This window comes from Martes martes (assembly GCF_963455335.1).
Source record: "Martes martes genome assembly, chromosome: 7".
In the NCBI taxonomy this organism is placed as follows: domain Eukaryota; kingdom Metazoa; phylum Chordata; class Mammalia; order Carnivora; family Mustelidae; genus Martes; species Martes martes.
The window spans coordinates 115,933,517-115,946,263 of record NC_137894.1 but is presented as its reverse complement, the minus strand read 5'-3'; the positions used below and the strand labels follow the sequence as shown (position 1 = coordinate 115,946,263).

The 12,747-nt window shown below is 37.4% G+C and overlaps 1 protein-coding gene across 1 annotated transcript in view; it reads right to left on the bottom strand.

The window, feature by feature from the left end:
* RPS6KA5 (ribosomal protein S6 kinase A5) overlaps nt 1–12,747 on the bottom strand; it is a 180,750-nt gene that overhangs the window by 70,573 nt on the left and 97,430 nt on the right. Inside the window, exons 4-5 of the mRNA XM_080809601.1 lie at nt 7,091–7,206; nt 3,976–4,083 (exon numbers count right to left, since the gene is read on the bottom strand). Coding sequence (XP_080665727.1) covers nt 3,976–4,083; nt 7,091–7,206 — 224 coding nt within the window. The remainder of the gene's footprint in view (nt 1–3,975; nt 4,084–7,090; nt 7,207–12,747) is intronic.

Here is a 12,747-nt window from a genome sequence, read left to right as displayed (position 1 = left end):
AGGTAGTCAAATAAGAAAAGATTACAGAGTATCTAAAACTGAGGTCAATGGTGACCTTGACAAGAAGGCTTAAAGTCAGCCGGTCGGTGTGCAAGCCAAATTGGAGTAGATCAAGGAGTGACATGTGGGTAAGTAAAGAGAGTGTGCAGACAAATATTGAGAACAACAGTGCAAGAGCTGGAAAGGAATATGGAATTCTGAATAGATTTTGTTTATCTATTGGTCCATCCATCCATCCGTCCATCCATCCATCCATCCACCCATCCATCTTTAAAATTTTAAAACAGGAGGGACTAGGCATGCTTAAATTATGACAAAAGACCAAGAGGAAGAGGAAGAAGAGAGAGGTCAGTTGGAGCTGGAGTTATAGAATCTTTCTGTATACACTGGAAACCAAGGAGGAGACTCCTTAAGCTCCTCAGTTTAAACCGAAAACCAACAAGGTAGAATAGGGATGGACAAAAAAGAAACTCATTCCAAGAAAGACAGTATTTTTATATGAGGGAGTCAGGGTGCCACATGAAACCAAAAGGGAATGCTAGCTATTCAAAACAGAAATTGTTTGGGGGGAATATTTTTAAGGTGGAAAGAGTCTAGGCAGGGAAACTTGCTGAATAGGTGCTGGGTAGAATTAGGGGAGCAAAGAACCACTAGATCCTGTTGTAGGAGTCTCAGAGAGTTCTTAGAGCTCTCCCAGCCCTGAGAGTTAAACCTGAAGCCTAGTGTGACAGTGTAACCTCTATGCGAAGAGGAAGAACAAGTTGGTGGTCTGAGGGGAAGAGATGAAAGTGGAAAGTTAATGACACAGACGCTAACACATAACTATATTAAATGCGGCTAGGTTGTATTCAGTGAATAATAAAATCTATAAGTTATTTCTCCACCTCAGATTGAGTCCCAGTATTTCATTTTTTTAATAAAGATTTTATTTATTTATTTGACAGACAGAGATCACAAGTAGGCAGAGAGGCAGGCAGAGAGAGAGGGGGAAGCAGGCACCCTGCTGAGCAGAGAGCATGATGTGGGGCTCGATCCCAGGACCCTGAGATCATGACCTGAGCCGAAGGCAGAAGCTTAACCCACTGAGCCGCCCAGGCGCCCCCCAGTACTTCATTTTTGAAAAAGATTTTATTTATGTATTTATTTGAGAGAGACCAGTGGGAGGGGCACAGAGGGAGAGAATCTCAAGCAGACTCTGTTCAGCGTGGGGCCTGACATAGGGCTTGATCTCATGACACTGAAATCATGACCTGAGCCAAACCAAGAGCTGGATGCTTAACCAACTGAGCCACCCAGGTACCCCCCGAACTGATATTTCATTTTTGCACCTAAACAACTAAGTGTTCAAGACCTATGATATCAGACAAGAACTCCCCTGTTCCCTTGCCGAGGAGCTGCTGACATGATTAACGGAACACACAAGTCTCTCTTGTGAGGAGAGGCCAGGTTGATTTAGTCACATGGCATTTCTTTTTTTTTTTTTTTAAGATTTTATTTATTTGACAGACAGAAAGCACAAGTAGGCAGAGAGGCAGGCAGAGAGAGGAGGAAGCAGGCTCCCCGCGGAGCAGAGAGCCCGATGTGGGGCTCGATCCCAGGACCCTGGGATCATGACCTGAGCCGAAGGCAGAGGCTTTAACCCACTGAGCCACCCAGGTGCCTGTCACATGGCATTTCTGATTAATTTGTATTTCTGCATTAGAACTCAGCAACTCTGACCCATGCTTGATTTTTGTTTATTTTTGCTGTGTCCCAGGGCTAAAGTCTGTCAAACAATCACACATACCCATAAATACAGGAGTCACTAAGCAATTCTTTTCAGCCTAATGTTTAGTACGGAGAAGGCCTTCAGCAGATACTAATGGAGTGAATGAGCAAATGCACGGATGGTTCCATGGAGAGAGGAGAAGGCGATCACCAAATCTCTCCACGTGGGTTCACATGCCAAGGAGCCTTTGGCCATCTCTTGAAGCCCACCGACCCCTTCTCAAAACAATGGCTTAAAATGCATAGCATGACAGAAGAAACTATAATCACATTGGAATAGAGACACAAGAAACTAATCACTGAAATATAGTGAAATCAAAATAGAAAAAGAAACAGTGACTTTATCACAAATGTGGTTCTGTGGTACGTACTGGGCTTGTCAAGTCATAGACATTTCTGTAGAAGAATCTGGCTGGACTAGTTTACTGTCAACACCACCACCTGATAGCATCTGCAGAGTTTCTGTTCTCAGTTTCTCAGAGGAACCCTCTAAACTCCTGTGTAGGAAGCCATGTTCTCAAAATGAAGAGGCAGAAAGAGGCCATGGGAGCTCCATGACTCACTGTGTCATTTTTCACTTCAACCACTAGTTCCTTTGTTGTGTCCTCACCTTCAGGCCATTGTCCCTGAATGCAGGCTTTCTTGTTAACACTCTCAGTCCTCCTTGAAGGTAAGGAAAGCATGGTGGCCTAGGTGAATCAGGTAGTCTGCAGCTCGGAGGGGGCTCCCTGTTTCTCATACAGACTTGCAACCATATCCCCTGTGCTCCTACTTTGAGGGACACCTGGTGCCCTCAATTCCTGACCCTGTCTGGGAGCCAGAAGGGGAAATTACCTTGCTTTGGGGATTCTCATGTTACTAGCTTAGGATTCAACTGTGACCAGAAATGCTATCTGAGTTACAACTAGATTTCCTGTTGTCCATCTTCCAAAATTTAGTTGCCATTTTCTTTCTTCTCTTTTGAGAACGTGTCTATTTTACTCCCTTACTTTTGCATAGGGGATTTGGTGAGGAAGCCATGGTAAACATATTTAACCTGTCACATCTTACTGAAGTTGCCACGAAAAGTTTTACAAAGGAGAAAAAGTTTTAAAATCAGACTTTGAAGTAAATTCCTCAAAAATTCATCCATTTTATAACTACGATTTTTCTATTAGAGATAATCAGTATAATTATAACCACAACTTCATGAAGGCAGATACCACTTCGACCTTCTTCACCATTGCATTATCTAGTACCAAGCACAGAAGAGGTGGTCAATAAATATTTACTGAATAAGTGAACTGAATGACTACGGATACGATAAAAAACTGGGATCTTTAGTTCTATATTTTCAGCACTTACGAATTCACCTAGGACTGCTTTGGCAATATTGTAAAAAGCAAACAACTAGAAACAGACATACCTGATGTGGGACTCAAGAATGATGTGTTTGACACCACAAAGTCCTTCACTATGAAAACTGCACTGTAATTCTGTATTCTATACCAATAATTTCTTAGATTAAAAAAAGCTGGCACTCAAATTTACCTCCTTATTTTGCATAACCAGTAGTATAAAAATGTATTTTTCATTACAACTGCTAAGTAAATAGTATCTAAATTAGAACTAGCAGATGTACATTTCAAAATGTCATTAAATGCATATGTAATAGTAAACATGTACTAATTAATACTGAAAATGCAAAGTCTTCCATATTTAAAACCTGCACATTACCTATTACATTTTAGTTCGTATGAGCAAAAACAGCAAGGTTATTAAAGAAGTTGGTCTAGTAGATCCTTGTCATTTTTATCAAGTGAATTCAAAGGGACATCAGGACATGTCCTACTTTGTAAATACAATGTAAACTCTATGTCCTTTGTTTTGTAATTCTCTATTGGTTACCAACTAAGGCATAATTCTCAAGGGTCCAAAGGCTTATTTACATTTTTCAGTTATATTTTATAGGGAAAGTTAAATGCATAGTTTTGTTTTAAACTAGGGAATTCCGATATAACCATCAAAGGTTTACTGCAATTCTAACAAGATGGTAATTTTAAGCTAAAAATCTTTACAGTCATTTATGTCAAGATGTTCCTCTAGGCAAACCTGCACAAAAATCCATAATCCATATGGTACTCTCCTGATAAATGCTTATTCTATACTCATTTTTTAAATCATTTACATTCTGTTGTTACTAACTTCAAATTAAAATATAATACTCACTTCTTCAGCCACAAACTCCTTACTCAGACCAAAATCTGTCAGCACCACGTGGCCATTAGAATCAAGTAGAATGTTCTCAAGCTTAATGTCACGGTATATAATTCCCAACTGTAAAAACAAACAAACATGCATCTTCAAATAGCAATTTCCAAAAAATGAATTAGGAAAGTCTTTATCTACCGTAAAAACAAACCAGAAAAAGGATTCTCCTGTTCAGGATGCTATAATGCCTTTGTCACTGGCTAGGGCCATGTGAATTTGTCCATCTTAGGGTTCATCATTCATCTGCTGGGCTCCCTGCACCTCTCCTACCACATCTTCCTTTTCAGTGTAATGAAGATCCATTCCTGGTGGACCAGCTTCTGTGGAGTCTCTCTGTTGACCACTGTCTACTCCGTTCTTCCTGTTCTATCTTCTTAGTCCTCATTGGAGATGATTTTCTTCACTTCCTAATGGATTCAGAGACCTTCCTGACTAACCAGATCCCACACTGCTCCTGTCTTTGTTTTTATTCCTAAATATACACTGTACTTACCTAAAAAAGCCTGAGATTTTCTAGGTATTTTCTGCTTGTCTTGGTATAACCACACATACACTAGCTGTTTTCACTTTTCATGCATTTGTCTAGGATGCATATCTGTCTAGCATCTAGTATCCAGTACAGTGTCAAATAGATAAATAAAGACTTGTTGAATAATAGGCTCCTAAACACAAAGGCTGAAGATCATAGGTTAATTTTAGCTGATCAGTAGTTTCAAATAAGTGAAATAAGTCAATTGGATAAAATTTATATATCCTTCCATCTTGTTCTGTGTGTAAGTTTTAGAGTAAAAACACTCCAGCTATTTCTTCAGCTAAATAAATCTATACAAGTCATACAAGAAGTTCTTGATAGATGTGCATTGCAAATTTCATGTTATGTCAGCCTGAATTAAATGTTTTTAAACTGAGACACACTGCTTTCTATAACACTAAGCATATGAAAAAGCAGATTCATAATAACTTCTTAAAATTGAAACAACAAATTACACAAGGAAAAATGCAAGGCAATTTTCCTCCCAGAACTTCACAGGAAAGAAAGGGTGATATCTACAATTTATTGAACTTTTGACTTACAGCCTCATAAGCATCTAACAATCAGTGTGACTTTTTTTTTTTTTAAAGAAACTTTGGAAGCCATTTTAGAAATAACTCAGTTACTATCTGTCTTACCTCATCACTTCCAAGTGTCCTCCATTTTTGTCTCTTCCTGAGAAACTCAATGTTAGCAGCTGTAACAAGGTTAGTATTACTGGCTTAATATCTCTTATGTTGTATCTCTTTGTATTTATCTTTTTAGGGTAGTTAAGAAAAAGAGAAACTAAGCTGAGGTCTGATTTGCTATATTACTTTCACTCCATATCAATTACACATATATACAATATTCATCATGTTCTCTACTTCTGTGGTTCTGATTACCCTGGTTTAATAATAACAGATGTTCCTGGCTTTTCCTTCAATAAACAGAATTAGTGGAATTAAAGTTTTCACACAAAAAATGAGTTTACCAGCTTACCCATCGGAACTTCATATTTGTTTTGTTTTTACTCTGGTATTTATGGGGATTTCCACCACCATTTTTATATCACTAAAACTTACATCTAATACCCCCTAAGCATAAAACTCAAAGATATTTTTGGCCCATTCCTGGGCCTAATTTGGTTCATGTATGAAGATGTTCTAACTACTTTATACCCCACAGAGTTACTCACAGGCAAAAGCTGGCCACCACACAACTCCACCCAAAGGAATGGGGTATCTGTTCCCTCACAGCAGGAAGGTGTCAGCTCCCTTCCTGCTCCTCTATCCTTTCTCTCCAAGCACTGCCGTCCCACCCCCCATGCCCACCGGGGCCTTTTCTCCCTGCTCCCGTTTGCATTGTACATCAAGTCCTCTTCATTCTGACTCTGACTCCCAGCCCCAGCCTGCCTAGTCTGGCTCTGCTCTGGGCTAGATATCGCCTGTTTCTGACCCCTTCCTTCTATGCTTGTATCTTCTCGCCATCTTTTCTTACAGCCCCTCCCGTCCCTTGCCCCCATCTGGTAATCCCAGTCTCCCTGCCCCTTTTCTTCCCTCTTCTTTGCCTTTTCCCTTCGTTTCTCTTCACCCTTGTCTATGCTCCATAGTCACCACTCTAATCGCTGTTCATCTCAAATCCAGTGCAGGATCTGAATTCATGACAATGGACAGTGGCTCTACGATGTACTTGTCTCATCCTAATGTAGTGACTCAAGTCACACTGGTCTCATGGTCTCACATACTTGATGAAAATTATTCGAGTGCTTTCTGAAGAAATACACACACACACACACACACACACACACACACACACTTAGTCTACACAGGGACTGCTTCTATAATACTGCTTCCTCATTAAGTTCAAGAAACTTCGTTGAAAATTTCGTGGGTCCAGATTAATAGTAGGTGAAATAATATATACTTTTTAAAGTTCAAACTGATTTTAATAGAGCTGAAACAGCACCATAGACATGAAATCCACTTAAAGTTTTTAGCAACTGAGTTCACGCTCCAGGGAGGCACTGGAGGAGGAGGGAGGGAAAGGGAACAAGGGAAAGCCTCAGGGACATAGGCAAAGACAAACCAGAGTGGGAGAGTGGGGTAGCTGGGTAGCATGGCAGGTGCTTTTTTCAAATAACTCATATTCTCCAAGCTAATCAGGAAATATACCCTGCAGACACATAGGCAGAGTCTGCAATGGAGTAAGTCACAATTAAGGAAATATATATTATGACTTGTGGTTTCATTTTAAAGGTTATCTTAAGAATGAAAAGCTTTTATTCTAATGATACTTGGTAATGAACATTAGGATTTTTCATGAACAAAACTAAAGAACTGCCCAGGTTCTACCTTTTTAATCTGTATCACGGGAACTACAAAAAAATAGATTTGTAAAAAGGGAACTACAGAATTGAGAAAATTAGCAATAATGTGGAAGCGTACTTTCACAATCTCCACGAAGACAGTGATGTTTTAAAACATTAGCTCTTTTAGCTCCAGCATTACCTCAATTAACAAATTAAAAAAAAAATGAACTCCCAAAGATTGAGCATCTTACCTTGTGGAGATGTTCGAGGGCAAGCACGATCTCTCCAACATAGATCCGTACCTCGTGCTCTGTGAAACGCTCTCTTTGAGAAAGATGAGTAAAAAGTTCTCCACCATTTATATAATCTAAAAATGAAATATATTTTTTTCTTTCTTTGACTCGTATTCATAAACTTAAGGTAGTTTTTCCTTTTAATCATTTTGGATTAACCAGAAGGCACTGATTTTAATATATCATTTTTGCACAATTCTTTGTGTATAGTATACAGTTTCCTCTGGAACATATTACTAAATTTACATAGTAATACAGTTGCATAAGATAATGACTATCCTACACTACAATCAAATGGATTTGCATAGATTATTGCCATTAAATCTATTACATGATCTCTGCATATATTTAAATACATTTTCCCAAATGCAGTGCTTCAGAAAACTCTGCCGTCATTGTATAATACTTAGCTTGCTGTGGAGTACCAAAACATCAGCCACTGCAATAACTAAGATAAAAAATGAACAGAACAAACCAAAACACAAAGAAAATCCCAGCCTTTCCTTTGTAATTGCTGCCAGTCACTATTTCTAAGCAGGCTCCCCATTTTCTAGAATTTTCTACACACCCTTTCAAAAATGTGTACTAGGTAGCAAGTACCCTTATCAATCCACATAGCCCTAAAAGAAAAGTGGCACAATGTGACTGAGTCAAACATCTGAAACTGAAATATTCCCATTTTCCTCTCAATTTGCCCTATTTATCCCAAGGGGAATAATGAGAGACAAAACAGGCTACAGTGAAGAGCACCTAGGTGGCTCAGTCGGTTGGGCACCAGACTCTTGGTTTTGGCTCAGGTCATGGTCTTGGGGTTGTGGGATCAAGCCCCACATCGGGCTCCAGGCTCAGTGGGTTATCTGCTGGAGATTCTCTCCCTCTCCCTCTGCTCCTCCCCTCACTTGCATACTCTCTCTCAAATAAATAATCTTAAAAAAAAAAAAAAAACCAAGGCTACAGTGAGAAATACATAAGGGAGCTGAATAATAATAAAAGCAATAACATAATAGGGTTCATAATTAGCTCTAACAAGATAGTTATTGATAAACTGATAGTTTCATTAGCAACTAACCACTGAGACCTTAGCACACAGTGTAGACCCTGAAAACAGTCACAGATGTAGTTTAAAGCTTTCCTCCTAAAAACCTGAAAAGCATGTATCCCAAGAATATTCATTTGTCAAGTTCAGCAGTTTGAAAAAAGAACAAAGCAAAATCTTCATAAACTTGCAAATTTGTTTCATCTTGTCTGTTTAACTTTAAATTCCCCAAAGCAGATGCAACAGAATGAAAGAACTCTAATAGCTGGTTGCTTTGCAATGTATTTTACGAAGCGGATGCCAGTAAAAAGCATTGCCCCCTCTAAGGCTTCTGTATTTTGCTAAGAGGTTTTAATTATATCTTAACACAAAGCTAATTATTTAAAAGGTGTAAAGGAACACAGCATTCCTGCCAACTAACAATGAATTTTTTCTACCTTTAAGTAGTTATTTGCTTAAATCTCATGCTGATGTTTATGCATAAATGGTTTCCACAGTTAGTCATGACACAGAAATAGACACCCACAGGTCAGCTGAGCAACTGTCAAACTCCTACCCATCATCGTATGCCCTATACAATTTTCTCATCTTCAATAACCACTCCAGCAGAGTTGGTCACTTCCTCTTTTGTTAGCCACTGTACTTACTAAAGACTTCTACCACTGCAATTATCTTGCTGTATTGAAAATGTTTATTTGCACAGTTGCTACACTCTGAGCTTTTTAAAGTCTGAATCAATGTATTCACCTCTACAAACACAGTAGCCACATACAGTAAGCACTCAATAGATAATTAATTAAACACAAATTCTTTACAGTGGAATGAATATTAAATAGACTTGAAAAATATCACCCTGAAACTCAAAGGCAAGTGTGTTGTAAAAAGAATCCCATGAACTCTTCTCTTTAGGGCACCTGGATATAGTACACAGGACCTGGCCTTGGTAACTCACAGACCTGGATTAGACAATGGTTTCACTGTGTCCTGCCTCGAGCAAATGAAGCCTTTCAGCTGCAGCTGTTTGTCCAGACAATGGGAATAATAAGTACTGTGGATTGTTGTTGCTTGGAACATAGACAGTGGCTTATTTTCCATTTACTGGGAAGACAGAAAAGGAACTACAAATCTAAGAAAACAAACCTAAAACAACATCAAGTAACCTACTTCCTACTTTTGGAACAGACCACCAAAGGTGAAGACCTGACTTGCATAAAATAAACATGTTTTATTTGTAGGTATGTGGCTGCATACTTCACAAGGTCAACAGCCAACTCTATCCAGCGGTTAGATATTCACAGCTGTAAAGCAGATACAGAAGCTGCCTTTGGCAGGAGCTGTGGTACACCTGATGTGTCCTTATGGGGCAGTTACTCTAGATCAGTGGCTGGGATATGAGGTCAGTGGGAATTTCTATAAGGTAAGCATTTGGTACTCTCAGTCATTATAACTTTAGTTCTGTTCATTGTGTAGTAGTGTCTCATTATGGTTTTAATTTATATTTTCCTGATCAATAATGATATTTAGTATCTTTCCATGGCTTATTAGACATTTTTATAGCTTCTTTAGTGAAGTGTCTATTAAAGTTTTTTTTGCCTCTTTTGATTTTCTTTCTTATGTGAAATATGATTCACATACCGTGAAATTCACCCATCTGAAGCATAAAAATCAATGGTTTCTAGTATATTCAGAGTTATGCAATATCACATTGAATTTTAAAACATTTTACCACTCCATCCTCCCAGAAATCCTAATTTATCTGTTTTTTTTCTTTAGTTGCTTGAGCTTTTGTTTTCATATTTAAGAAACCATTGCCATAAGGTCACAAAGATTCACCCCTGTCTTCCTCTAAGAAAGTTATAGTTTTAGCTCTTTCCATCTCTGATCCATTTTGAATTAATTATGTAAATGAGGTGAGGTATGGGTCCAATTGGAAACTAGCCCATGTGAAATTGGCTATGCATTTGTCCCAGTACCATTAATTCAAAAGCCTGTTCCTTCTTCACTGGCATCCTTGTTGAAAGATCAATTGACTGTAAATGGACTGTGAGGGTTTATTTCTGGACACTCAGTTCCATTCTACTTATTTATATGTCCATCTTTATTCCAGTGCCACACTTTGATTACTGTAGCTTTGTAGTGTATTTGAAAATTGGCAAGTGCTGAGTCTTACCAAACTCAATTCTTCTTTATCAAAATTGTTATAGAGCTATTCTAAGGTTCCTTGACCTCTCTATGAATTTTAGGATCACTTTGTCAATTTCTACAAAGAAATAAGCTAGAATTTGAGAGAGGTTGTGTTGAATCTGTGGATCAGTTTGGGGAGTACTGCCGTCTTAAGAATAGTATTCCTTTCAACCCATAAACACGAGACCTTTTTATTTATTTAGGTCTCTTTCACATCCTTCAACAACATTTTGTAGTTTTCAGAGTGTCAGGTTTGCACTTATTTAATGTTAAATTTATTCCTAAGTGTTTACATTGCAGTGTAAATAGAACTGTTTTCTAAACTTCATTTTCAGATTTTCAGTGGTGTACAGAATTTGTATGTTGGTCATACAAATGACCTCAGCTGCCTTCTGCAACTGTGCTGAATTTGTTCATTTGTTTGAATAGCTTTTTAGTGGATTCCTTGGGATTTTCTATTTACAAGATCATGTCATCTATAAACACAGATTTTATCCTTCTCTTTTAGGGTAAAGGTCTTTTATGTTCTTTTTTTGCCTACAGTGTTGAATAAAGGGGTGAAAGTGGATATTCTTGCCTACGTTCTAATTTTAGGGAGAAAGAAAAGCTCTTGATTTCTAGGCTCCTGATTTTCAGGAAGCTCACTACTCCTTCTTTTTTGAGTGTTTTTATCATGAAAGAGTGTTTAATTTTGTTAAATGCTTTTTCTATGTCTACCAAGATGATAATATGGTTTTTGTCCCTTATTCGTGACTGATTTCACTTGCCCTTGCATTCCTGGGATAAATCCCAGTTGGCCATGGTATACGATCTCTTTAATTTGTTGCCAGATTCAGTCTGAGAGTATACTGTTGAGGATTTTTGTGTTTTTATTCATAAGAGATATTGGTCTATAGTTTTTTTGTTTTATCTTGATATTTTTGTCTGGTTTGGGCATTGAGATAACACTGGCCTCATAAAATTAGTTGGGAAGTGTTTCTTCCTCTTCTATGTTTGGACATTTGTGAAGACTTGTATTAATTCCTCTTTATTTTTTTTAATTTTAATTTTTTCCCAGTGTTCCAAAATTCATTGTTTAAGCACTTAATTCCTCTTTAAACATTTGGTAGCATTCGTTACGGAAACCATCTGGGTCTGAACTTTTTCAGTGTGGTTAGTTTATTACTACTATCGCTCCTCTTCCTCCTGCAATCTCCTTACTTGTTAAAGGTCTATTCCAATGTTGTATTTCCTCCAGTAGATTAGTTTGTGCCTTCCTAGGAATTTATTTGTTACCTAATTTTTGGCATACATTTGTCCATGGTTTTCTCTTATGACCTTTTTAAATTCTGTCGTCAGTACTAATGTCCCTTCTTCTATTCCTAATTTTACTAATTTGAGTCTTCTTCCATTTTCCTTGGTCAGTCTAACTAAAGGTGTCAATTTTGTTTATCTTTTCAATGAATTATCTTTTGGTTTAATTCATTTTATTATTTGCACATTCTCTATTTGATTAATTTCTGGTCCAATCTTTATTATTTTCCTTGTATCTGCTTGCTTTGGGGTTAGTTGGCTCTTCTTTTTCCACTGCCTTAAAGTGGAAGATTAAGTTACTGATCTGAGTTCTTCTTTTCAAAATCGTTTTCTTTTTAAAAAGAAATATTTTTTCTTTCTAAATTTAGATGATTCAGCTATACATTTCCCACTGAGCACTGCTTTAGCTGCATGTCATAAGACTCTCTCATGTTGAAGTATTTCCTGATTTCTCTTTGACACATTGGTTATGTAAGAGTATGTTATTAAATTTCACAGTTGTGGTTATCCCAAATCGCTTTCTGTTACTGATTTCAAATTTTATCACATCATGGTCAGAGAATAAGAGAACATACTTTGTATGATTTTAATCTTTTTTAACTTATTGAGGTTTTTTTTTTTTTTAACAGCCTAGCATATGGTCTATCCTAAAGAATGTTCCTTGTGTATTTGAGAAAAATATGTATTCAGCTGTGTTGTTGGAGAGAGTTCTACAGATATCTGTTATATCTAGGTGGTTTATCTTCTATTTCCTTGCTTCTCTTTTGCTTAGTTAATCTTATACATTATTGAAAGTGGAGTATTATTGTTGACTTGTCTATTTCTCCCTTTATTTCTGTCAATTTTCCTTCATGGATATTGGATCTATGTTGTTAAATGCATATTTGTTTATAATTATTATGTCTTTCTGATGAATTGGTCCTTTTATCATTATGAAGTGTCCCATTTTAATCTCTAGTAACATTTTGTTGTTGTTGTTTTTAAGTCTATTTGTCTGATGATAGTAAGCCACTCTTGCTTTCTTGTGGTTGCTGTTTGTGTGATTTATCTTTTTCCATCTTTCTTCTTTAACCTATTTGTCTCTTTGAATCTACATTGTATC